This window comes from Rattus rattus, chromosome 1, assembly GCF_011064425.1.
Source record: "Rattus rattus isolate New Zealand chromosome 1, Rrattus_CSIRO_v1, whole genome shotgun sequence".
Classification (NCBI taxonomy): Eukaryota; Metazoa; Chordata; class Mammalia; order Rodentia; family Muridae; genus Rattus; species Rattus rattus.
In genome coordinates this window covers 153,764,041-153,788,904 of record NC_046154.1, presented here as the reverse complement: position 1 = coordinate 153,788,904, position 24,864 = coordinate 153,764,041, and the positions used below count along the sequence as shown (strand labels likewise).

The 24,864-nt window shown below is 52.7% G+C and overlaps 1 protein-coding gene across 2 annotated transcripts; it reads left to right on the top strand.

Annotated features, from left to right (window-relative positions):
• The first annotated feature begins 4,701 nt into the window (after positions 1–4,701).
• Map2k2 (mitogen-activated protein kinase kinase 2) lies at positions 4,702–24,578 on the top strand. Of its 2 annotated transcripts, none has more exons than XM_032907375.1 (11): positions 4,702–5,009; positions 7,211–7,421; positions 15,448–15,594; positions 18,691–18,768; positions 19,704–19,755; positions 19,826–19,950; positions 20,062–20,275; positions 21,685–21,752; positions 22,532–22,593; positions 23,197–23,242; positions 24,313–24,578. In XM_032907375.1, exons 1-11 carry the CDS (start codon positions 4,918–4,920, stop codon positions 24,421–24,423), a joined length of 1,206 nt encoding a protein of 401 aa, XP_032763266.1. In that variant the 5' UTR covers positions 4,702–4,917; the 3' UTR covers positions 24,424–24,578. The 2 variants fall into 2 exon arrangements, with proteins under 2 accessions (XP_032763266.1, XP_032763272.1); XM_032907381.1 differs by having other exon boundaries at positions 21,688–21,752; positions 24,313–24,561.
• The last annotated feature ends 286 nt before the right edge of the window (positions 24,579–24,864 follow it).

The window sequence follows — 24,864 nt, the reverse complement described above, 5'->3', positions numbered from 1 at the left end:
AACCACTGAGCCATCTCTCCAGCCCCAGTTCTGTAGTCTTTAAACAGTCTCAACATGATCTGCAAAGATAAGTGCCATCTCCCACTGTGACTCCCCATAAAGTAAGTACAGCATACATTCACCAAGTGCACATTTCTTCCCAAAAGGGACAAACTCAAACCCAGCAAAGAATTATCTCAAGACCAATGCCCAGTGGAACAAACTCCAAAGCTTCCAGGGCCATGTCCAGCATTTGTGACTGAGAATAGAGTCATCTGGGCTCTTCAGGGCTTAGTAGCCCTGCCCCCTCCAACCCAGTTGCCCCTCGAACTCACACAGCCTCTCTCATGCCACGCTCCTAGCACTGGAGTGACAGGTGTGCTGGAAAATGAGCTTCAGGCTTTCTGTTACAGCCATATGCACTGAGCCATCTCTCCAGAGGCTGGAAGGATTTTATGCTCCAAATGCTTCCACAGGCTGACCAGTTAGTTCCAGAGACCTAAGAACCACATTGCTGCAACACCCCATTCCTGGTACCAATTTTCTGTGCCTGTCTCATTGCAATGTCTAAATATCTAATAAAAGCAACTTAAGGAGCAAAGTGTTGAGGCTGCAGTGATTGCTCAGTGGTTAAGGGTACTGGCTGCTTTTCCAGAGGACCTGGGTTCAATTCCCAGCACCTAGACAAAGGCTTACACCTATCTGTACCCCCAGTGCCCGGGGATCTGATACATGAGTCATGCAAATTTCACATACTTACATGGAGGCAAAACACTGATATGTGTTAAAACTTTTGGCTTTGGTTTTTGAGACAGGGTTTCTCTGTGTAGTCCAAGCTGTCCCGGGACTCACTTTCTAGCCTTGAACTTGGAGAGATCTGCCTGCCTCTGCCTCCTGAGTGCTGGGATTAAAGGCACCACCCAGCAGGATCGGCTAATTTTTGTTATTGTTTTTTTCCATTGTTTCCTGTAGCTCAGGCTATCCCCCGACTCAGTATATAACGAGGACCTTGAAATCATGATCCTCCTTCACCCACATCCTGCGTGTTGAGGGACAAGCACCACTTGGTTTATGTAGTGCTAGGATAATTCTAGGGCCTCCTGTGGGCAGTGTGAGCTCTACCCACCTAACCCCACGTCCCACACCCATTTGGAGCTAGGTTTCTGTACATGGGCTGGGCTGGCCTGCAGTCCAAGCTGCACCTCAATAGTTAGACATGTGTGTACACCTTCCCACCCACCTTTACTGCCCTTTGACCTCACTGCTCCTAAACAGTGACTGCTGTGTCCTTTTCATTCAATATAAATGGGGCTAGAGGGTCAGTGAGAGGGCTCAATGAGAAATGGTGCTTGTGGTTAAGGCAGCAGACCTGAGGTCCATTCGTGACCAGTGTGGAAGGCAAGAATTCCTGCACGTGGCTCTCTGCCCTGCACGTATTCTGTGACGTACACACGTTCTTCACACCTGTACACCAAGGACTAAAAGTTAAAAGCTCCAAAAACATGAAGTCTACTCATATTTGCTTTTGTTTTTACGAAGGATTGGATTTTGCTGGGATGTTAATCAGTACAGCAGGGTCCTGGAGTATCCACATAGGACAAGGCTTTCCAATGAACTCGGCCACCACCAGGGAGAAGTAACACTTCCTTCTGCCCCAGCAAGACAAGTGTCACCTTGAGTTAGCGTGATCGAGAATACTATTACATATTTCTCCGTGTGTCTGGAGCAAGGTTCCCAGAAGAATGTTATTGGAACCGGTGAAGTCAGGATTCAGGAGGGATCCTGTGCCCCAGCCATAAAACCTCATGTGAAGACTATCAATGCGGGTCAGCACCCTACCACCCGGCTCAAGAATGCCCAGGGTACATATCAAACCCACATCCACCAGGGCCGCAGAGCCAACAGAGACATCCTTTTTGTTCTTAGACTAGGTCAGAGCCCCGGGGACCATGGAGGCTACAACTTATTGTTATTATTATTTTTTTTTTATTTTTTTTTTTTTTTTTTTTTTTTTGGTCGTTTGTTTGGAGCGTTGGGTAATTGTTGGTTTGTTTTTTTTTTTCTTCTTTTCTTTTTTTTGGAGCTGGGGACCGAACCCAGGGCCTTGCGCTTGCTAGGCAAGCGCTCTACCACTGAGCTAAATCCTCAACCCCTATTGTTATTATTTTATCGTTATTTAGTACTAGGACTTAAGCCCAGGGCTTCCTGGAGCTCTACCCATGAGAACTTCCCCAGCCCCCTCACTGCGGGGATTCTGGGCAGGGCTCCACCCTGACCATGCCCAGTCCTTAGCTGCAGGACTCTAGAAGGCCCTGTATACTTCTGGTTGCTGTTTTGATGGTTCAGGGTTTCGCTCTGCAGCCCCAGCTGGCCATAACTGGTTATGTAAACAAGGTTGGCTTTGAATTCCTGGAGATCTTTCTGCCTCTACAGGCCTGATCCTGGGCTTGAAGGCGTGAGCCGCCAGCCACACCTGCTGACTCAGGTTGACAGGTCTTGCTTGACCAGTGTGGCCCTTGTTTGCTCAGTGTAAGCTAGCAGCCTTTGAGCTCATGAAGTGCTTGCTTCTATCCCTCAACTCTCTAGGATGTGAGGGTCCTTCCTAGTTACAAGCTCAGATAAACCGTGACCATTGCACTCTGCCCACTGTGGGCAGAAGCCCAAAACGGAAACATGGGACATGCCCAGCACAGAGGGGAATGGCTCCACAGGTGTGCACTGTCATAAAAGTTCTTGCAATTGCACCTTCCAGACGGTGCGTTTATTATGCTCCATTGTGAATCAATAAAGATTACATGGAGCTGAAGATAAAACTGTATGAAGGAGTGTTCCTGGGGCTGTTGGAAAACAAGTCATTCCAACCCCAGGGCTAGAGACCCCACATACATTTGAAGTGCAAGTGTCTAGTTAGCTGGGCGGGAGACTCCTGATGAATGAACAGCTGGGGATCAGCAGGTAGAGGAGCTTGCACCCAAGCCTGAGGACCTGAGTTCAATCCCCAGGATCCACATAGTAGAGGGGGAAGGCCGCTACCAATACCTGCTCCACGTATAGCTGGTGGAGGACTTTGAATGGGGAAACCGCTATTATTTGGTGCTTTGAGGCCGGGACTTCTGTCTGCAATGATGTGTGAAGCCATATGTAAACCAGGTCTCTCCCCAGCTTCGCCCCAGCAGCTGGCCCATGAACAACCTCATGAGCTTGATTGGGGAAGGCTTCAGTGGGCAAAGTGCTCATCTGGGTTCCACTGTGCACTAGCCACAGAAAGTGGTCCCTTGTTGGGTTGTGCCCCCATCCTTGGTTGTTTTTTGAGACAGAAAACAGAGTCTTGCTGTGTAGCCCAGGCTAGCCTTTAACTCTAGACCCTTCTCTTTAGTCTGCGACTTGAGCGCTCTTGGATTACTGACTTCTTTGCTTAGAGGCAGAGCCATAGCCCAGAGTGATCCTCCTGTGCCTGCCTCCTGAGGGTTAGGATTAAAGGTATGGGCCAGTCACCACACCTGGCACCTTCCTTTGGTTTTAAAATGGTTTGTTCTTGGGCTGGAGAGATGGCTCAGGAGTTAAGAGCACTGACAGCTCTTCCAGAGCTCCTGAGTTCAATTCCCAGCAACCACATGGTGGCTCGCAACCATCTGTAATGGGAAATGATGCCCTCTTCTGGTGTGTCTGAAGACAGCTACAGTATACTCACATTCATAAAATAAATAAATAAACCTTAAAGAAATAAAATGATTTGTTCTCACCACATTGTAACAAAAATAAATTCTCAAAGACACTGAACTAAATGAAGGCTGGCCAGGCCCTGGCTAAAGTGTGCTTGCCTAGATTGGTGGGGACTCAGCTTTACCACTTGAGGAAAAAGAATGCAGAGAACTCCCTTATGAACCAAGTCTGACAGCACATGCTGTCACTTAGAACAAACTTCATGGCCACCACGGGCTGCAGAGTGAGGTAAAACAAGCCAGATATAAGTGATCCCAAGAAGTGTTCAGATTCAGACACTGATGGTGACTGTCAAAGATGAGGACCAAGGGAGTTCATGTTTCACTCATACCTGAGCTTCAATGTAGGGCAATGAGAAAGGTCTGAAGGGCTGTGGGACTGTCACACAACAGTGAAAACATACTAGGGGCTGAGACCAGAGGAGTGCAGGGAGCCAAGGTGAAGCCTGGACAATACGGTACCTTCCAGACCAGTGTGGGTGGGGTACTGAGACACTGTTTCAAAATTAAAAAACAAAAACAAGCAACAAAACAAAAACCAGGGAGTATTGTTTAGTGGGTAGCGCTCTCGCCTTTAGGACACGAGGCCCCACCAAAGCAAAAAACGGGTAAGGTAGTTCAGGCGTACCATCCCAGCAAGGAGGATCAGGAGCACAGGAGTCTCATACAGTGACTGGGGCGCCAAGTCTAGGAATATAATAGGAAACTAAACAAGTATGATTTGACTGATGCTGGTCGCCGAAGTCCTGTAATGTTCTTGCTGAGAGTCTATCTGCAAACCCTAAAAAGACTGGTCTAACCCCTCGGGGTTCTGCTCGTCTGGAACACCACCCGCGTTTAAGACGCACGCGCAGCCGAGCGTGGGAAACCGATAGTACAGCCGATTGCACCGCTGTGGAAGTAGTCCAGTGCCAGTGGCTGCCATTTCTCCTACAGGGGCAGGGGAGGCGCCGCGCGCAAGCGCCTCACTTGGGGGAGGAGCCGCGCCGAAAAAGATCTCGCGAGAGCCCGGCCTGCGATCTTGTGGCCGCCCCCTGTTCCCGACCTCCAGACTGCGCTGCAGCGTCAGCTTCACTCTGTCTCGGTCTTCTCTCGCCGGCGCTCCCGGCTTTGCCGCCTTCCACCTTCTGCCCGGCCTAGGCCGCAGCCCCGGGCCCGGTTCGCGCTGCCCCCTATGGGCCCCGGCTGAGGTGCCGCCGCCGGCCGCAGAGCCCTGATGCTGGCCCGGAGGAAGCCGGTGTTACCGGCGCTCACCATCAACCCTACCATCGCTGAGGGCCCGTCCCCTACCAGCGAGGGCGCCTCCGAGTGAGTGGGCGGGGCATGTGAGGATGGGGGCGGGCCAAGGAGTGAAGGGGGCGTGGCCCTAAGTAGGGGTGTGGTCTGAAGGGATAACCGCAGGGCCTGTCAGGAAAGGGGCTGGTCCTGAGAGTGGTGTGAATTGAGGTGAGGAGCGTCGACTTTGACGACTGGAACAAAGCCTGGTTGGGGGTCCAGGCCATGTCGGTGGGCGGGAGGGGGGAGAAGGCGGGACCAGAGGAGCGAGTCAAGTGGTGTGTCAGCTTGACCCAGTGGAAAAGGGGCGTGGTCTAGGGTGAGTGGCCTGCGCGCATAGGGGGCGTGGCCTTCGAGGACCCGGACAAAGCCTGGTTGGGGTCCAGGCCAGGGGATTGAGGTACTTGGTGTAGCATCCTGAGGGGAAAGGGGCGTGGCCCAAGGGGAAAGCCCTGTGGCCCGTGAGCGAAGAGGGGCGGGGCCTCCTTGATAGTAGCTTGTTTCTAGAAAAATGAGTCTAGAGAGTGGCAGTGGCTGAGGCTGGGTAGGGATGGGGACAAGGGGTGGGGTCTGAGAGGATTGCTCTGTGGGAAAACCTTTGCTGTTGAGGGGAAACTGAGCGGTAAAGGGGAAGGGGTGGGTCCTGCGGGTATTGGGGCAAAGAAAGGGGAGATAGAGTTAAGACTTGGAGTAAGGAGAGGGGCCTGAAAAGGGGCAGGGCAATTGGAGACCAAGAAAGAAGGGGTGTGATACCTGAATATGGCCAGGAGAGTCATTGAAGCTGTGAGGTGTGTGGCGAGCTGGGATGGTTAGAGGGACAGAGCCTAGGACGGGGACCGGGTGAGTGGAGCAGTTTAAGGCATGAAGTGTCTGGCCGAAGCCTCAGGAGGCAAGGCTGGCCTTGCAGTGGCAGAGGGAAGGAACCTGTTGGAAGGAGCAAGGGGGAGGTGGGAGGAGATCCTGGCTTGGGGTTGGGGGGCATGCATGGTGACCTAGTGGAAAGTGAACGGTGCCCTTGGAGGTAACTGACTCACTATGGAGGGGCGGGATGAGGGGTGGAGGGGTGCAGTTGGGTACAAGGCATTTCTGGAAGAGGGTCAAGTAAGGAAGGTTTGTCAAAGAAGGTTGGGTGTAAGGGTTTTCTGGGAGGAGACAGGAAAGATGGACTGGACTTTCTGAGGCGAAAAGAGGGGTGTCCCAGGCGAGGTCAGGTTAACCTTGAGTGATGCTGGATCAGAGAGGCTTCTGTTAGGAAAGACTGGGTGAGGCGCCCCTCTGTGGGAAGATCAGCATGATGGAAGAACTACTTTACACAGTGCCACAGTCTGAGGTTAGGTTGGTGGAGAAGTAGGAGAGGTATGGAGGGTCCCAGAGTGCGTGAAGACAGCCTGGGGTGCTGTTCCAGGGAAGAAGGGGAAAGGCTTTCCAGCGTGGCATGAGTGGGCCTGAGGCGTAGGGGTGGTTGCCTATGAGACTCCTGCCCATGGTGGAAAATGTCAGAGAAGTGCATGCTGTGCCCTGAAGATTGGAGGTCTTGGAGGTTGCATCCTGCTAGCCAAACTAATGGGTTAGAACAACCACTGGGAGACATTGGGGGCATTGGGTGCTTCCCAGAAGCCGAGAACAAGGCAAAGAAGCAGCCAGAAGGTGCTGAGGTGCCCATGGGATGTGTGTGCAAGAATGGGGTGTGGCGGGCAGGTGGATTGTCTGAGGGCCTCACCTTCCCTTGCATAAAAATGGAGGTGGGTACAAGTTTCTTAATTGTAAACGCCAAGCACATGGAACTGAGGCAGGAGGATCAGTAGTTCAAGCCACACTAGGCCACCGAGTGCATTCAGGGGCAATCTGGATAAGGTTTAGACTCTGTCCCAGTGAGGGGCTGAATGTGGATGTGCCTAGTGTATGGTGGCCTCAGGTTTGATGAGGGTAATGACATACACAGGTAAATCCTAGGCACGGCTGCTGAAGCTTTAGCCTCCTCTCTTAGGCCTAGTTCTTGACTCCAAAGCTACTTGACCTGCCTGCCCCTCAATACAGATGAGGTCCCGGCCTAGGCCTTGGCCCACCTCTGCTTCTTCCCTAGTCTGGTGGTACGAAGGCTTCTCTGAGGCAGTTTGTTGTGATTCCTCCAGGCCTGAGGATCAGCCTCTGTGTCTAGTGACATGTCCATGTGTCGTGAAGTGCAAATGTGGGGTTCAGGTTCTTGTCTCACCCTCTGCTCCTGGGCATTGCAGGGCACACCTGGTGGACCTCCAGAAGAAGTTGGAAGAGCTGGACCTGGATGAACAGCAGAGGAAGCGGCTGGAGGCCTTCCTTACCCAGAAGGCCAAGGTTGGTGAGCTCAAGGACGACGACTTTGAGAGAATCTCAGAACTGGGTGCAGGCAATGGCGGCGTGGTCACAAAGGCCCGGCATAGGCCCTCCGGCCTCATCATGGCCAGAAAGGTGAGATGGTCAGGGTGGGCATCTGTCTCAGGGTTGCACTGCTGTGCTCAGACACCATGACCAAGACAACTCTCATAAGAACAACATTTAATCAGGGCTGACTTACAGTTCAGAGGTTCTGTCCATTGTCATCAAGGCGGGAACATGGCAGCATTCAAGCAGGCCTGGTGCAGGAGGAGCTGAGAGTTCTACATCTTCACCTGAGGCTGCTAGTGGAAGACTGGCTTCCAAGCAGCTAGATTGAGGGTCTTAAATCCTATACCCACAGTGACACACCTACTCCAACAGGGCCATACCTTCTAATAGTGCCACTCCCTGGGCAGAGTAGACACAAATGATCACAGTCCACTCTCTGGCCCCCATGGGCTTGTTCAAACATAAGTCAGTGGGGGCCACACCTAAACATAGCATAATACAAAATACACTTAGTCCAACTTCCAGAGTCCCCATAGTCTATAGCAGTTTCAACAATGTTAACAAAGTTCGAAGTCTTTTCTGAGATTCATCCAATCACTCAAGTGTAATTCCCAAAGCAAGACAGAAAACAGCTGTGCAAACTTCAAATTCTTTGTCTCCATGTCTGATGGCAAAAGTGATCTTCAGATTTCCAACTGAATCCCAGCAACAAACTGAGCTGGTTCCACGCCCTCTTAGCAGCTTTCCTCTGCAGACAGCTCACGTCTCTGGCATCTCAAACATCTTGGGGTCTCCAAGATAACTTCAGTGTTACAGCTTCTTGTTTCAATGTCTGGCATCCACACATGATCATCTGGGGTCCGTCCACCAAAGGGCTTGTGATCACAGCTCTGCCCTCTGTAGCACTCTAAGCTCAGGTTGATCCATTCCACTGCTGTTCTTGGTGATCATCCCATGGTACTGGCATCTCCAATACACTGGGGTCTTCCCTGCAACTAGGCTTCAGCAATAGCCTCTCACTGACTCTCTTCATGGTGCCAAGCCTCAAATCCATTGCATGACTCCTTCAGTCCTGGGCCATCAACGGCAACTGAACCTGAACCTTCACCAATGGCTGTCCATGGCCTCTCTCAGTGCCAAGCCTCAGCTGTTCTTCATGACCCCTTCACGCCTTCAAAACCAGTACCACCTGGGTGACCCTCACACATACCAAGTACAGCTGCAGCATGAGGAACAACCTTGGCTGTCTCTGGAACACAACTTCTTTGTGCTCTCAGAAAACACTTCCCAGAAGATTTCATCTCAGTGATGCTGGTTTCTTGTTAATTACTAACTTCTTAGCTCCAGCTAACCAGTTGTCCCAGTGGTTCCTTCTAGTTTTCCAGAGCCACATGGCGGCAGCTGCCTTGTTCAGCTGCTTGCTGGGGCTAGAACATGGCCCCCCTTATTCTATTACCAGCTTTCTGTTTTCTGACTCCCTCTCTGCCCAGGCTTGACTTTCTAGGAACTTGCTCTGTAGATTGACCTTGAACCCAGATAACTGCATGGCTCTGTCTCCTGTAATGTGTACCGCCACACCTCAACTTAAGCTTCACCTAGAACCTACTTTGTCCCAAACTGGTCTTGAACTCAGATCTTTTTGGCTTTGTCTCTGGAATTAAAGGTGTGTCCCACCGTGCCTAAAACTAAATTTAGCTAGGTAGTATCTTTCCCAAAAGTCCCACTCCTTTAATCTGCTATCTCCTGGAACACAGGATTAGGCTCCAGTTCACTTCCTGGTGCCCTTTTAACACTGGAACCTATATTTTGTATTTTTTCCATTCTCAGCTTGCTCTTCATGAGACTTAACCAAAGAACAAAGTCTATGATGGGCGTCTCTGAGACTTTTTTTTTTTTTTTTTTTTTTTTTTTTTTTTTTTTTTTTTTTTTTTTTTTTGGAGCAGGGCTTTGCGCTTGCTAGGCAAGCGTTCTACCACTGAGCTAATCCCCAACCCCCAGTGTAGGTACTCTTAACACTTCCTTTCAATGCAATAAATCTGAGTCTCTTCACCTTAGCCTTAGGCAGATTCTTCAGACAAAGGGAAGAAATAGTCATGTTTTTCACCAAAATACCATGAGAACAGTCTCTAGGCCACATATTGAAATTCTCCACTGAAACTTCTTGTTCCTTACAATTCAAATCACTGTCAGTAACAAAGACTTCCATATTCCTGCTAGGATAGACCATCAAGCCCCATTTAAAGCATTACGATGCTTTCCAAATCCAAAGTCCCTGAATCCACATTCTTCCAAACACATGATCAGGCCTCTGATATCAATACCCCAGTCCCTGGTACCAACTTCTGTCTTAGTGTTTTACTGCTGTGAACAGACACCATGACCAAGGCAAGTTTTATAAAGGACAACATTTCATTGGAGCTGGCTTACAGGTTTATAGATTCAGTCCATAATCATCAAAGCAGGAACATGTCAGCATCCAGGCAGGCCTGGTACAGGAAGAGCTGAGAGTTCTACATCTTCATCTGAAGGCTGCTAGTGGAAGACTGACTTTCAGGTGAGGGTCTTAAGCCCATAGCTACAGTGACGCACCTACCCCAACAAGGCCACACCTAATAGTGCCACTCCTCCTGTCCTCATCTGTGGTTGGTCATGTGATGTGGGATTAGAGTCTTGCTGTGCAGCCCTGGCTGACATAGAATTTGCTCTGTGGACCAGGCTGGCCTGAGAAAGAGAGACAGGGGTTGGGGATTTAGCTCAGTGGTAGAGCGCTTGCCTAGCAAGTGCAAGACCCTGGGTTCGGGTCCCCAGCTCTGAAAAAAAAAAAAAAAGAGACTTGGCCTCTGCTGGCTTCTCTTGCAGCATGCGGCGCACTGGTGAGTTGTAGCCTGGCATGAGGCAAATACTCTTCCCTCCCAGGACAAGACTTGCTGGGCTGCTCTGTGAGCCATGGGCAACTGGCTAGGGAAAGGCCCTGCATGGAGTCTGCATGTCTGCCAGTCAGTGGGCAGAGCACTGGCCTGGCACACACAGAGCCCTGGGTTCCATCCATCCCCAGTACCAGGTAAACACGAGTGGAGTGCATGCCTACTGTTCCAGGAGGATTAAAAAGTGCAAAGTCGGGCTGGGGATTTAGCTCAGCGGTAGAGCGCCACCTAGGAAGCGCAAGGCCCTGGGTTCGGGTCCCCAGCTCAAAAAAAAACCAAAAAAAAAAAAAAAAAAAAAAAAGTGCAAAGTCATCCTCAACTACATACTGAGTTCAAGGCCAGCCTGGGCTACCTGAGACTGAGCATGGAAAAGAAGCCAAACAGTCATTCTAGTCCTTGGTCTGCAGAGAAGCAGGACTGATGTGGCCCATGCACCCAGCAGACAGCGAGGTTCTGTTTGGAGTGGTGCTGGGGACCAGCCCAATGTCTCAGTACACTGGGCATCTCCGTGGAGAACAGGTGGTACCTGTGATGATGGGATAGCCTAGCGCTTGGTGAGTGCTCAGGGAAGATGGGCATTCGGAGCCTCACAAGTCCTGAGGGCTACTCAGGAGCAGTGTCCCTGCTCCTACCTTCTGCTGATGGGAAGAGGCCACCCTGTTGCAGCGATCACTTGCTTTGCTTTGATTTGAAGCTTACCGCATTGCAGGTTGCCATTCCAGCCCCAAGGAGGCTAGTGTGTGAGTACAGGAGGCTGGTGTGTGTGTGCACGCTGGGTAGATGAAGATCCTCGACCTGTAGGATTCCAAGCAGCTGAAGATGGACCCTGGTGCCTGCCTGCTGGCTTAGTGCCAGGAGTCTCCTCAAGGCATGGGATAGTGAGATAAGGACACTGCCAGTGGTGACACCTGCACATCATGGTGCTGGCATGTTGACACACCTGACCTTTCTTGAAGTCTCTAGCAACCTATTGAGCAAGGGGAGCCACTTCATACCTGCCCAGAGTCCTCTGCAACCCCCAAGATTCCCAGATTGCAGCCTTGGCGTCCTGGAATCCACTCACCTCCTGCCGAACTCCACTGTGACATTTAGAGGGCTGAAGGGGCCCGAGTTACCCAGTATCTCCCTCATCTTCCAGGCCGTGACTTGCTGGCTGCAACAGAGAAGGCAATTGTGTGGGAGCTGAGCCGAGGCTCAGGTCTGGATGCAGGTCACTCCTGAGCCTTGCTCTGCCACATGTGAGTCATCGTCTGCAGCAATTGGCAGTATAGGAGGCCCAATATCAATTTTTGCTTTTTGTGACTGGTCCAACCTCTATTGACATCTTTGACCCCCCAGTCTTAGGCCCCCTCTGGCTTGAGCCTGGCAGAACTCGTGCGGGACTGTGGCATACCTGGGCTGGAAGCTGGTTCTCCACAGCAAGTGGCATCTTTGCTGGAAGCTTATGCAGCCAGAAGGCCATGTCTCCATACCAACTACTCCCTGACAAGGCCACCGAGCACAGAACTGCTTACCTATGTGTTGGAAGCTGGTGACAGGCTGATGGCCCAGTGAGAGTGAGGCTGGAGCTGGCTTAGGATCGCATGCTAACATTTGTCAAAGGCAGAGCCTCTTGGACCTGCTGTGGTTTAGGCACTGCCATCTTGCAGACTGTTTCTAGTCACAGAGGAAGTGTCTTTGCACCTCATTTCCACATCTCCCTGATAGCGGAGGATGGTTCTGCTCACAGGTCAGCTCCACTACCAGCGCTGGACACAGAGACCTGCAGTCAGGTCCATGCAAGGGAAACATCAGGTTGCTCACGCAGATCCAAGTCCTCTGGAGCAGCAGAGATCCAAGTGTCCAGCCTGTGTTTGAACTGCACAAGGTGGCCACCATGCATTAGACCACAGATAGGCATCTGCCTTGTGAGTCCCTCTTCCAGCCTCAGCATGGAAGGAACCATCTATTCCCGGTCCTTGCCTGACTCCCTGTGCAGTCCAGGCTCCCAAGGTTGTAGCACATTGACATTCCGTTTACTGCCCACATTCGCCTCCAGCCCATCTGCCTGACTACCCAAGGTTTCCAGTGCAGACTTGGATCCCCACGGGCCCCGGTTATGTGGGCACCAAGAGATGCTGTCCTACCATATGGCTCCATGTCCAAACGTGGAGTTTGCAGGAGGCAGGAGAGGTGATTCTGTACTTGTCAAGGTTGTGAAGTCTGAAGCACAGGAGGTAGGTTCAAGCCAGTCTGGGCTACTATGCTAGGCCTGGTTAAGCATTTAGGGTTTTAGAATGTATGTGACTCTCAGATGATGAACGCTCAACCTTTGTGTGGAAAATACTGTCTCCAGTATTAGGCATGCTTTGTGGTTTGGCTTAGTGTGGTTTTGAGGCAAGATCTTTTTTGAGACTGGGTCTCATTACATAGCCATGGTTGTTCTAGAACTCATTCTGTAGACCAGTCTGGCCTCAAACTCACAAAGATCTGCTCGCCTCTGTGTCTTGAGTGCTTGAGTGTGTCACTTTGCCACTCTGAGACTAGACCTTGCTCTGTTGCTCCCACTGGCCTGGACCTCCTCATCCCCCTGTGTCAGTCTTAGGGGTTGTCAGGTGTGTGTCCCCACCCTGGGCTCTTATTGTGTGATTTTACTTTTGTACACTTTAAGATTTTTTTTTTTCAAAGAATCATTTATTTATTTTATGTATGTGAGCACACTGTCACTGTCTTCAGACACACCAGAAGAGGGCATCAAATCCCATTACAGATGGTTGTGAGCCACCGTGTGGTTGCTGGGAATTGAACTCAGGACCTCTGGAAGAGCAGTCAGTGTTCTTAACCACTGAGCCATCTCTCCAACCTATGATTTGACCTTTTAAAAAAATAAAAAGTGTGTCTATGAGTGCCCAGAGGCCAGAAGGAGGTGCTGGCTCCTCCACTGGTGGAATTACAGGTGGTTTTTAAGCAGCCACACATGGTACCAGAAACACGACTCTGGTCCCTGTGAGAGCTGCAAGTGCTCTTTACCACTGAAGCCGTCTCCACAGCCTGTTGTATGGTTTTGAGTGTAAAGAGTACCTACATTGGGGGTTGGGGATTTAGCTCAGTGGTAGAGTGCTTGCCTAGCAAGCACAAGGCCCTGGGTTCGGTCCCCAGCTCCGAAAAAAAGAAAAAAAAAAAAGAGTACCTACATTGTTGGTTTCCAATGAAATGGTGCCCTGGACAGCAGCCTCGCCTGCATGGCTGTTTGGAGGAGTCCCCAGATGCAGGCACCTCTACACCAAACTGAAGGGGAAACTGAAGGCTTCTTTGGAAAGTCAGTTGTGTTGGATGGTGTTTTGCTGGGGCAAACACATGAGGGAGTGTTCCTGAAAGGCTAAGGCAGAGTCGGGAAGGAACATTTCACTGAAGGAGACACAAGAGAAAGGATGCTCTGCTAAAGCAAGCATGTGAACGGATACGTGGTGAAGGAGTCTTCGCTAACAGCACGCGTGTATTGGTTCGCCTTCCATTGCGTAGCTGAGCTGCATTTGTTGAGACTCCACAGAGAGAAGCACACCAAGAAGCTTGAGGCGGGGTGCTTGTGCTGCAGCTTCCTGCTGCTTCCTCGGACTCGGACTGACTGGCACAGTGAAGTCAGCTGAGACAGAGTCACATATGGGCAAGACCTGGGGGACACGTATAAATAGGACTCGGCGGGCTGTGAGAGGGGCTTGCTGGTAGGGCTGCCTCTGCAACATTGGTCTTGCTGAGAAGGGATCTTCTGTGTCCTTGTTGACCCTGGCCCCTCCTGCTGACTTGTGCCGAGGCCTGGCTGACTCTGCCAGGTTGTACACCACTGCTGATACGAGTTTGCTGTCCTGACTCGACTGAACTGGACTGCTGGTGTAGCAATGAAATGTTTGCAAGTGGATCTACTGCTGCCGCCTGCTAACCTGTGAACTGCACTGCCGATTTCCAGACAACACAGATGCGAGTTGCTCCACAGAACCTGTCTAACCAGGGCCACTTCTCCCATATCCTTTCTTTTTTACTACCTCTGGTGGGTAGTGAGCTAGAAGGGAAGTTAACGCATCATTAAAGTAGGCTTTGAAGAAATTAAAGTTACACCAGACCCTTTTTGGCATGGGAGTGAGTGTGTGACCTGGGGAGGAAGGAGAATCATTAAATGTTCCTTTGGCCTATTAAGATAGATGGCTGTGCTGGGAACCTTGTCCAGGACCTGCAGGATTGGAAACTGATGGCAGGGGCAGGGCTGGATCTTAGCAGGACCTACAGGATCCACAAGGTCACAGACACTTCCTAAGCCTCTCACCTGTCCTGAGCTCAGTTGGCTCCTTCATGTCCCAGTCCTCCCTGCTGGGTGGAAATGCCTTTCCACCTGACCTGACCACCCTTCCTGAGCAGTGGTTACACCAGGATACTTAGCTGTGGTTTCTGGTGGGCCCTTGCAGGGGTTTCCATTGCAGTGCGTGTCTCCACCTCTGACCCCTTCCTTGCCCATGCAGAGACCACCTCTGCCTCCAGTCTGCCCTTGTGCCCATGGCCTACAGTGGAGCCGTAGTCGGCTTCATTTCGTTTTCCTGTGGGAACCTGGGCCTGCCTTGAAGGCTCTACCTGTGCCTCCTGCAGATAAACCATTCTCTGATGGTGACATCTGGTTTCTCCGGGCAAATCTACCGATGTGGGTCTGCTATGTGGCTCTCACAGGCTTGGCCACGGCTGCTCCCTGCTGGACACTGGACCCACTGGGCACTGGGTTCCAGGCGTGTGGATTCTGGTTGCTCTCTCACAGTGCCTTCTCTGTATGGCCTCCTCCCTGGAAGGACAGTGAGCAGAGGCGTGACATTGCTTTGGCTAGAACTTAGAGTCCTGAGTGGCCACCAAGGCCTTGCTGTGGGAATGGTGGTCCTGGAGGAAGGGTCTGAAGTGTTGATGTTGCCTGTGTGCATCCCGTAGCTTGGTGTGTCTTTTTTCCCACAAGAATACAATAGTGACATTTCCCTTTTCAAAGTCTTCACTTTTAGACCAGTTTTACTGAAAAGCAAAAGCATGGCCTCACCATGCCCCGTCCCACTAGCCCTGTCACCCGCAGACCCTGCATGGGGCTTCCCTTCTCGGGTATCTGCCCAGGACTGGGTCTGTAGGGCTCGTTAGCCACCTGCCCTTCCTCTTCAGCAGCCGCTTCTTCTTCCTCCTCACAGCTGATCCACCTGGAGATCAAGCCAGCTGTCCGCAACCAGATCATCCGGGAGCTGCAGGTGCTGCATGAGTGCAACTCGCCATACATCGTGGGCTTTTACGGGGCCTTCTACAGCGATGGCGAGATCAGCATCTGCATGGAGCACATGGTGAGGGCCTACTTTCCCTTCCATCTTCTCACCCACTGCACCCAGCAGATGTGTGGGGCAGTGGTGTGTGGCATGCCTCTGTGGCCCCCCCAGTAAGCATGCACCCACTGTGGGAGTGGGCTCCTGCTCCATTGCTGTTGACTAAGCTCTGAGCTGGAAGGATGCAGTTAGGCCCATGGCCCCCAGCCTCAGACAAGATCTGCACACTTCCCTCTCTAGACAACAGTCTGGGCAGGATGAAGAATTTGGGCCAAAAAGAGACCCCAACCTGCTGTGAGTCTGAACCCTGCCACTCCCCAAAAATTTGGCAGCTCCTGTGGTCCTTAACCGTGCTTTAACAGTATGTTGACTGGAAGACCATTTGGGTGTGCGAAGCAGGAAATGAATTAGAGAAGGACGTACCAGGCTGTGGGCCCCTTACACCAGGCTGTTGCCCTGCTTCCTCCTTGATCCTACCTACCCTGATTGCTCAGAGAGAAGTAGACACTGAATGTATGGCTCCCTCCAGTCCCCTTATAGATGTGTGACCATTGGGTTATAGGCCTCCTGGTCCCCTGCAGGAAGGGGACTCCAGCCTAAGGAACATGATTCTCATTGCTAGAGTGGCTAGGGTCTGTCCTACAAGAGACAGGAGCCCTTCATGCCTAAGGAGTGTGCCTCTCACACTGGCTGACTGCATTTGTACAGGAAGCTCCCAGAGGCAAGAGGTTTACCTTGAATTTGAGGCCAGGTTGAGCTACATAGCAAGGCTCTATGTCCAAACAGTACTGAGCCAGGCAGTAGTACATGTCCCTCATCTTCGTAGGAGGGAATGAAGACCATGTGTGGCCCTGTCTCAATGACAAACAATGGCCACTTCACCCTGCGGCTGATGTAGTCTGGTGTTGAGTCACAGGTTACCTGGGATGGACATGTCCTGGGAGGACAGCCTACCCTTAGGGGGTGGGGGTTTGGGTGGCCATTTGGCTGGTCCTGCCCTGGCCCACTTTCAGTTTCCTGTGGAGGTTGGCATAGAAACAGGAGTGTGTTTGGCTCCAGAGGCTGAGGTTGGGGAGTGACCACACCACCAGCTCAGCTTGCAGTCGTGGGGTGCTGCAGAACTTGGGTACAGGCAGCAGTGGGCTCTCCTCGCTCGCTGTTACTGGCTTGTGTTATGGGGCTATCAAGAATAGGAAGATGATACAGTTGCCACCAGTGGCGTTGCTCCGTGGGTACCACACTACAGTGGCCCACATTGAACAAGAGTAAGAAAGGGCAAGGTGACACCTAGGCCATAGCTGTGTCTATGCTGGTGGCCTGCCCTGGGCTAGTAGGAACTCTGGTCTCTTCTGTCTGAAAGTTTGTGTGCACAGGGCCTTGTCACTGATCTGGAGTGTTCCAGCCCCAGCTTGAAAAAAGCTCCTGGGGGCAGAACTGTTCAGCCTACGTCTGGAAGCCGAGGAAAAGTGGAGAGAGCAGCTGGGGCCCTGCTACCCTGTCTAAGGCCAGACTTCCCTCTAGGCCACCCTCTCCTGCCGCTTCCTATTGCCACACGTAGACCCAGGTAGCACAGAAGGGAAGCGCTGCTAGGTGCCCTTAAGTGTGGACACCTGCTAGGAGCCTGCTCAGCGCTCACACTCCGCTACAGTGGGCCCATGGCAGGGAGAACAGGAAGTTCTGGGGTCTCAGCGTGGGCTGTCTGTGTCTGGATCTCCATAAGAAAATGTGTTGACAGGGCTGGAGAGATGGCTCAGTGGTTAAGAGCACCGACTGCTCTTCCAGAGGTCCTGAGTTCAAATCCCAGCAACCACATGGTGGCTCACAACCATCTGTAATGGGATCCGATACCCTCTTCTGGTGTGTCAGAAGACAGCTACAGTGTACTCATATACAAAATAAATAAATAAATCTTTACAAGAATGTCTTTCCTTAAAAAAAAAAATTAAAAAAAAAAAAAAAAGAAAAGAAAATGTGTTGATGCTCTTCATGATAGTGAGTTTCTAGAGCCCTGGAGGTATATACAGCGATTGGCCGGCAGCACCACAGTTCTCCATCTTGCCCCAGGACACTATGACCTGGCTAAGATCACCCAGGCTCAACCTAGAGATGACCCCACCAGAAACTCAGGCAAATCCGAGATGCCTGTTGCTGTCACACTCAGGAACTCCTGGGATAGAGTTGGGAGAGGCCAGGCAGGCTGCTCGGTACCCTATAGGGTCCAATGTGACCTAAGAGAAGTAATGAATGACCTTGCTGTCCTTCCCTAGTGCCCAGCCAAAGCCACCTCCAGTCTCTCTCCATAAGAACAAAATATAGAGTTGGACCATGGTGGTACAGGTCTTTAATTCCAGCACTCAGGAGGCAGAGGCAGGTGGATCACTGGGTTCCAGGCTAGCCTGATTTACAAAGCAAGTTCCAGGACAGCCAGTGCTACACAGAGAAACCTTGTCTGGAATAACTGTGAGACATAGACAGAAAGAGAGAGCGCACGCGAGCACAAGGGAACATGCGTGCCTGCGTGCAGGAAGGGGCCAGGGGTGAGGAATAAAACAGGATTCCAGTGACCCAGTGCCCAGCTGGACAGGTGCTGGAAGGATCCAGGGCAGCTCAGAGGAGACCCCTTCCTGACCTTAATTCCTGCGGCCCTGCTTTCTGTCAGGTCAGAAAGCTACACAAGTGTCCCTGGTAGTGAGAACCTGGTCTCCTGGCCCAGCTGGAGTGAGGACAGTGTTTCCTCATCTGTTAAATGGAATCAGGACCCTGCCCTAGGTGTAAGGAACAGCCAGAGTGGTGATCTGTGGACCACCTCGTGCCCTTCTGTGGGACACAGCCCTTGGGCTTCCGGTCTGATACTTGGCCTACCCCAGGAGAAGTCGCTGTGAGTTAGTCCTGTTTGGTCTGCCCAAGGACTTTCTGTGTTGTTCCGCACAGTCCCTGGTGCCAGGGACTGGGCTTTGACAGAGGTGGTTCTGTCACTCAAGCTCAAAACTCTGTCTCCCAGGCCATGTGCCTGCTGGGAACCTGGGAGAGCAAGGGCAGCTGGGGCTGACAGGGTAAGCCTGCCTGAGTTCTGGGTTGGTCTTCCTGACAAAGCCAGCTGCTGTCATCTCTGTGCAGGACGGTGGCTCACTGGACCAGGTACTGAAGGAGGCCAAGCGCATTCCTGAGGACATCTTAGGGAAGGTCAGCATTGCGGTAAGTTCGTTGGCTGCTGCTCCTCCTTGGGATATCATGTCCCATCCCCATCTACTCGAGATTCTCTGCCAGCCCCACCATGGCCTGTGTGTGGCCTGTGAGCACTCCTTTCTTCCCCATATAAAATGACTGTGTGGGGGGTTGGGGATTTAGCTCAGTGGTAGAGTGCTTGCCTGCAAGCACAAGGCCCTGGTTTGGTCCCCAGCTCTGAAAAAAAAAAAAAAAAAAAAAAAAAAAAAAAAATGACTGTGTGGGGCTGGAGAGATGGCTCAGTGGTTAAGAGCACTGACTGCTCTTCCAAAGGTCCTGAGTTCAATTCCCAGCAACCAGATGGTGGCTCACAACCATCTGTAATGGGATCCGATGCCCTCTTTTGGTGTGTCTGAAGACAGCGAACTCATAATAAATAAATAAATAAATAAATCTTGAAAAAAAAAGTGCCTATGGTGGAGCCCAGCATGACGGTGTGCACCCAGCACTCAGGATGGGCAGAGCAGCCTGGTCTGCACAGTGAGTTCCAGGTCAGCCAGGACCACAGAGTAAGACCCTGTCTTTTTTTTTTTTTTTTTTTTTTATTTCTTTTTTTTGGAGCTGGGGACCGAACCCAGGGCCTTGCCCTTGCTAGGCAAGTGCTCTAACCACTGAGCTAAATCCCCAACCCCAAGACCCTGTCTTAAAAGAGGAAATAAAAAATTCCAGGCATGGTGGCACATGTCTGTCACCTCAACAGCTGAGGGGAGGAGGGGTTGACACAGAATTGCGGTGAGTTTGAGACAGCCCCAGCCCCTCACTTTGAAATGCAGACAGTGACCATGTGCTTGCTGCAGGATCCTATGTAGGACTTGGGGACATGTGTCCTGTGGCTGGGGAGGCTCATCATAGCCTAACCTTGCCGCCCTGGACTCATAGGCTACCCAGCTCTGACCTCCCTGCAGGTGCTCCGGGGCCTGGCGTACCTCCGCGAGAAGCACCAGATCATGCATAGAGGTAAGCTGGTCCAGGCTGGTGTGGGTGGGACACAGTGGGTGCAGCCTTACCCCTGTGACACTGTCTCCAGATGTGAAGCCCTCCAACATTCTGGTGAACTCTCGTGGAGAGATTAAGCTGTGCGACTTCGGAGTGAGCGGCCAGTTGATTGACTCCATGGCCAACTCATTTGTAGGGACACGCTCCTACATGTCCGTGAGTATCCAAGCCCTTTGTGTACACGCATCCTCAGTGGGGTCTGTCTGTGCTTGTGTGTGGCCTCACCCTGATGCTACCAACCCCAGCTGTGTCCTGTTTCTTTGACAGCCAGAACGGCTGCAGGGCACCCACTACTCTGTGCAGTCGGACATCTGGAGCATGGGGCTGTCGCTGGTGGAGCTGGCCATCGGGAGGTACCCCATCCCCCCACCTGATGCCAAGGAACTAGAGGCCAGCTTTGGCCGGCCTGTGGTGGATGGGGCAGATGGAGAGCCCCATAGTGTCTCACCGCGGCCCCGGCCCCCTGGACGCCCCATCAGTGGTATGGGACATGACAGGAGAGGGATGGGTGGGGGCTCAGCTACCACCCTGATGGCCCTCTCTGTACCAGCTGTCCCCTGGACAGGGCTTGCTGTGGTCAGCAGTCCTCAGACGGTCCAGGGCTTTCTGGGGACAGAGCTACAGGCTGCACGATGTCATTCTCTGTCCAGGGCAGCTGCACCTGTTGCTGCCAGCTGGGCGCCGGGAAACTCCACTGGAGCTCAGGCCTTGGCTGCTGCTGGGTTTCCCAGGCATTTCTGCAGGAGGATGCGTCAATTGGGGTTGGGGTACAAAGGGAGCCAGCCACTGCTTGCAACCTACACATCTGTAGTCTAGCATTCAGGAAGCCCCAGGTGCAGGTGATCTGGTGACATCCCTGTTGCCTTGGAGGCACAGGGAGCACAGGCTGGAGAGAAACTCATTTCCAGGGGACCTGGGGAGGCAATCCAACCCTTGGAGTGGCTGCCTTGGCTACTAAGGGGCAGGAAGACCGTCTTGGTGTGGAACAGAGCCTCTGTAGAGCACCGACTTACTGGGATTTATGTCAGGGAATGGGTGGCTTTAACTGCGGAGACACAACAGAAACAAACGCTACCCTTTGCTTCCTGCAAGCCCTGTAGACCAGTGGTTAGCACAGCCACAGACGAGAGTGTCCGTTACCTCTGTCTGGTTCTTGAACATTCAACCACGCCTAAACAAAGTCCCATTCACAGATGTGCATGCTTGCGCTCACACTCTCTCTCTCTCTCTCTCTCTCTCTCTCACACACACACACACACACACACACACACACACACACACACACACACACACACACACACACACAAATCCCTCGCTCACTCGCTCTTACCCTGCTCCGAACCTTCCCTGTAGTGGAGTCTGTACTATATAACCTTTGTGTCTGGATCTCACCAAGCACCATGGCTTGGAGGTCCCTGCATGTGGCCGGCCCCGTTCCCTCTATGTGTTCTCAGTGTGTGCTGTATGTACTTCACATACCTTAAAGGAGCAGAGAGCCCCTCCCCACCCTGCGCCAGCACAGGCTGATCACCCTGACCCCAGGTCTCAGATGGCCCCAGTCCTTTGGTGAGCTGTGGTGACACCAGGCCAGCCCATGGGCCGGTTGCCTCTCCTGCCTAAGTCCCAAAGCAGCCTATGACAGGACGGGCAAACAGCACAGCTCAGCAGCTGGCCCTGGGGCCTTGGGCAGGGGTCATCATCCACCTGTTCCAAATACCAGCAGCTGCTCTGTAAGGTCACATTGGTGTCCCTGCTGTGTTGCCAGTCCCCTCCCCAACCTGCAAAGCTACCTCCAGCCTGTGAGTGCAGAAGTGAGTCCTGGCAGGAGGACCAGAGTCACCCTCTTGAGTTTTGTAGCCCCCACAGTTGTGTGTTCTTTGTACTGTCAAGTAGGTCATGGGATGGACAGCCGACCAGCCATGGCCATCTTTGAGCTGCTGGACTACATAGTGAATGAGGTGTGTGCCCTTGGCCTTCAGGTATTCGCTCCTGGAACTGGCTGATCCACCCTGGATGTGTGGGGTGGGGGTGTGGGCTGCTCCTCTGCTGTCCCAGTCGGTGGGAAGCCGTCATTGTCTCCATCATGCTCGGCACCCAAGTTACTCAGCAGCTCAGTCAGGAGGCTTGCATGGGAGGTCAGTGTGGACCAGCCTAGGCTAGTGCTGTGGCTTGGCTGGCTGCCCAGGAAGAAGGCTGAAGGCATGGGAGAGCTCCTGCCTAGAATCCTCCCATGAGAGGTGAGGGCCTGGGTCACATCCACAGACACAGAAGGGGGTTCCTAGGGCAGACTTAATTCTAACCTAGTACCCTTGTGTGAGAGGCTGAGGCAGGATTGCCTTGGGATGAGTCACATAGTAATTTCCAAAACAGTCTTAGCGCCAGTGTGTGTGAGAGACCCTGACTCCAAAGCAGCCAGTGTGGAGCAACAACAATTCCAGCGCGTCTCCAGAAGGGGGACAAGGTCACATGTGACTATGCACGGATGTACCCAGGAGTGAAGAACACTGGCATAAGATGGCCTTTGTGGCCTATGACAGGGCTACCACTGTTCCTGGCATTGACACTCTGGGGCCACCTTCACAGGGAGGACACCACCCTGTACCACAGGCGGCCCCGCCCCCTAGATAGTTTGATAGTGTTGACAAAAGCTTAACTGGGGGAGCCCGGCTAGAATGGCTCCTAGGAATGGCTAGCAACTCCTGCAGCCACCTAAGTGACCCTTCCCTGTCCTCCACAGCCACCTCCCAAGCTGCCCAGTGGTGTGTTCAGCTCAGACTTCCAGGAGTTTGTGAATAAATGGTGAGATGGGCCTGTGGGATGGGTGGGGCAGCCCCACATTCAAGCTCTGGGTTCCTGGGCTACTGAGTGCAGTCAGGGGTCAAAGTATCCCCCAGGGTCACACAACTGGTGATATTGCCTCCTGCTGAGAGTACACAAGTGGCCCAGCTGTGTCCTGAGCTCACCCAGTGGGCATGGGGGGTAGGGTTAGCTAAGCTGCTGGGCTCCCCAGCCCCTTGACATATGGTCAGTTGCTATGTGGATTTTCTGAAGCATGGGGCCAGGAGGCAGACCATGTGTACGTCCCAGAAGACACTGTGCCTGGTAGTGGCGCGTGCTGCCTTGTACCAGCCTCCCACCAGGGTCTCCATGGGGTGGGCAGTCTCCCTCCAGTTCACTAACTCATTAGGAATTGAGCGATTTAGTTGTGGGGTACAGGGGCTAGAGGTATACTCCTTTCACCCCAGCATTCTGGAGGACAAGGTCATGTCTGCTAGTGAGTTCAAGGCCAGCCTGGGATGCAGAAGACCAACCGTGTCACCCAAAATTTAAATGAAATGTTCCTGGTGAGCGTTGCAGGTGAGCAGGGCTCCTGAGTAACGTCTGCGTCTTCTCCTCCCCCAGTCTCATTAAGAACCCAGCAGAGCGTGCAGACCTCAAGCTGCTGACGGTGAGTGAGTGGAGGTGTCTCCTGGGCCAAGGACTGGGGCTGTCTGCCGGACGGGAAAAGTCTGGATGCTGCCAGTTCGGCAGTCTGATGTTAGAAGTGGTGCAGAGGTGAGGGTGTGCTTCGATGGCCACCTCTTGATTCTTAAAGGCCATGTCTCAGCCACCAAGGGCTTAGGCCACCTGTGAGGTTGAGGATTGACATGAAAACACCATAGGCCTGCACTGTGAAAGCTCCCCACCTACACGGCGGGCCAGCAGAGCCCGGAGACTCCCAGGCAGGTCTTAGCACCCCCCACCCCACCGCACACACACCCCCCTTCCTAGACACACCTAATCTGGTTTAAGCACCATCTGTCTATTTTTTAGGCCCCTAAGAAAGAGAGCCATGCTAGCACAGACACGTGTACCCCTGCTCCACCCCAGGGGCGGGGAGGTGAACACAGGTGCCTCCTCACTGAGAACAGCCTCGCATGCCCGCCATGCCAACACCGAGACAGCCGCTCAGGCACACCCATCTTCCCAGCACTCTGGGAGGTGAGACAAGAAGATTAAAACGTCAGAGTTATCTTTGACTACATAGAAGTTTAAGGCCAGCCTTGGCCACATGAGCACTGTCTCAAAAAGAAAAAAGAAGCAGTTGTGCAGTGCAGGCGCACACCTTCAGTCCCAGCCCCGAGGAGGCAACCCAGGCAGATTGATCTCTTGAGTTCGAGGCCAACCTGGTCTACAGAGTGAGTCCAGGCCAGCCAGGTCTACACAGAGAAACCCTATCTCAGAAAGCAAAACAAACAAAATGTAGACATCGGAGATAGGGAGTGGGGTGGATGGCCTTGCTCCCTGTGACCAGCCATGGCTTCATGTGTCCACTTGTTCCACCTAAGTCTACCCTGCCGAGGAGTCAGCAGTAGGTCAAGGGGTCAGCCCTCTCCCCTGGAGAAGCTGCCCCAGGCTCTCCCAGTCACAGCCTGGTGACTATCACTGTTGTAAAGGGCACCCCAGGATGGATCAGAGAATGCCGGGCCATGAGCAGGCCTGGGTCTCAGGCTATCACTGACACCCTGCGTCTTTCAGAACCATGCCTTCATCAAGCGCTCTGAGGGGGAGGACGTGGACTTCGCTGGCTGGCTATGCAGAACCCTGCGGCTGAAGCAGCCCAGCACACCCACGCGTACTGCAGTGTGACAGCCATCGCTCAGCAGTCTGTGTCCTTGTCCCTGTGGGCACAGCGGCCGCCTTTGGGGACAGCAGTGGTGTGTGTTGTGGCAGGGGACCTGTGCCTGTGCATTTGGAAAAGCAAACAAAGTGGAGAAAGAGAGAAAACTGCTGCTGTGCTCCTGGCCCATTGCTTGCTTGTGACCTCACTCAGCAGGTGGAAGAAGGGCCGGCCAAGGGACAACAAACAGTGCCCCTCCTCCCCTGCTCCTGCTGTGCAGACAAGGCCTCCATCCCTCCATCCTAGCAGGGCTTGTGGAAGCAGGGGACCTGTCTGGGCTGCAGGGAGCATAGCTGACTCAGCATAGTTCACAGGAAGTGCCACGCTTGCGCACTTCGGAAGAGACCCCAGTGGATCAGGGTCATGAGACTAGATAAGCCCCTGCCATAGCTTGCCAATACCCCACCAGG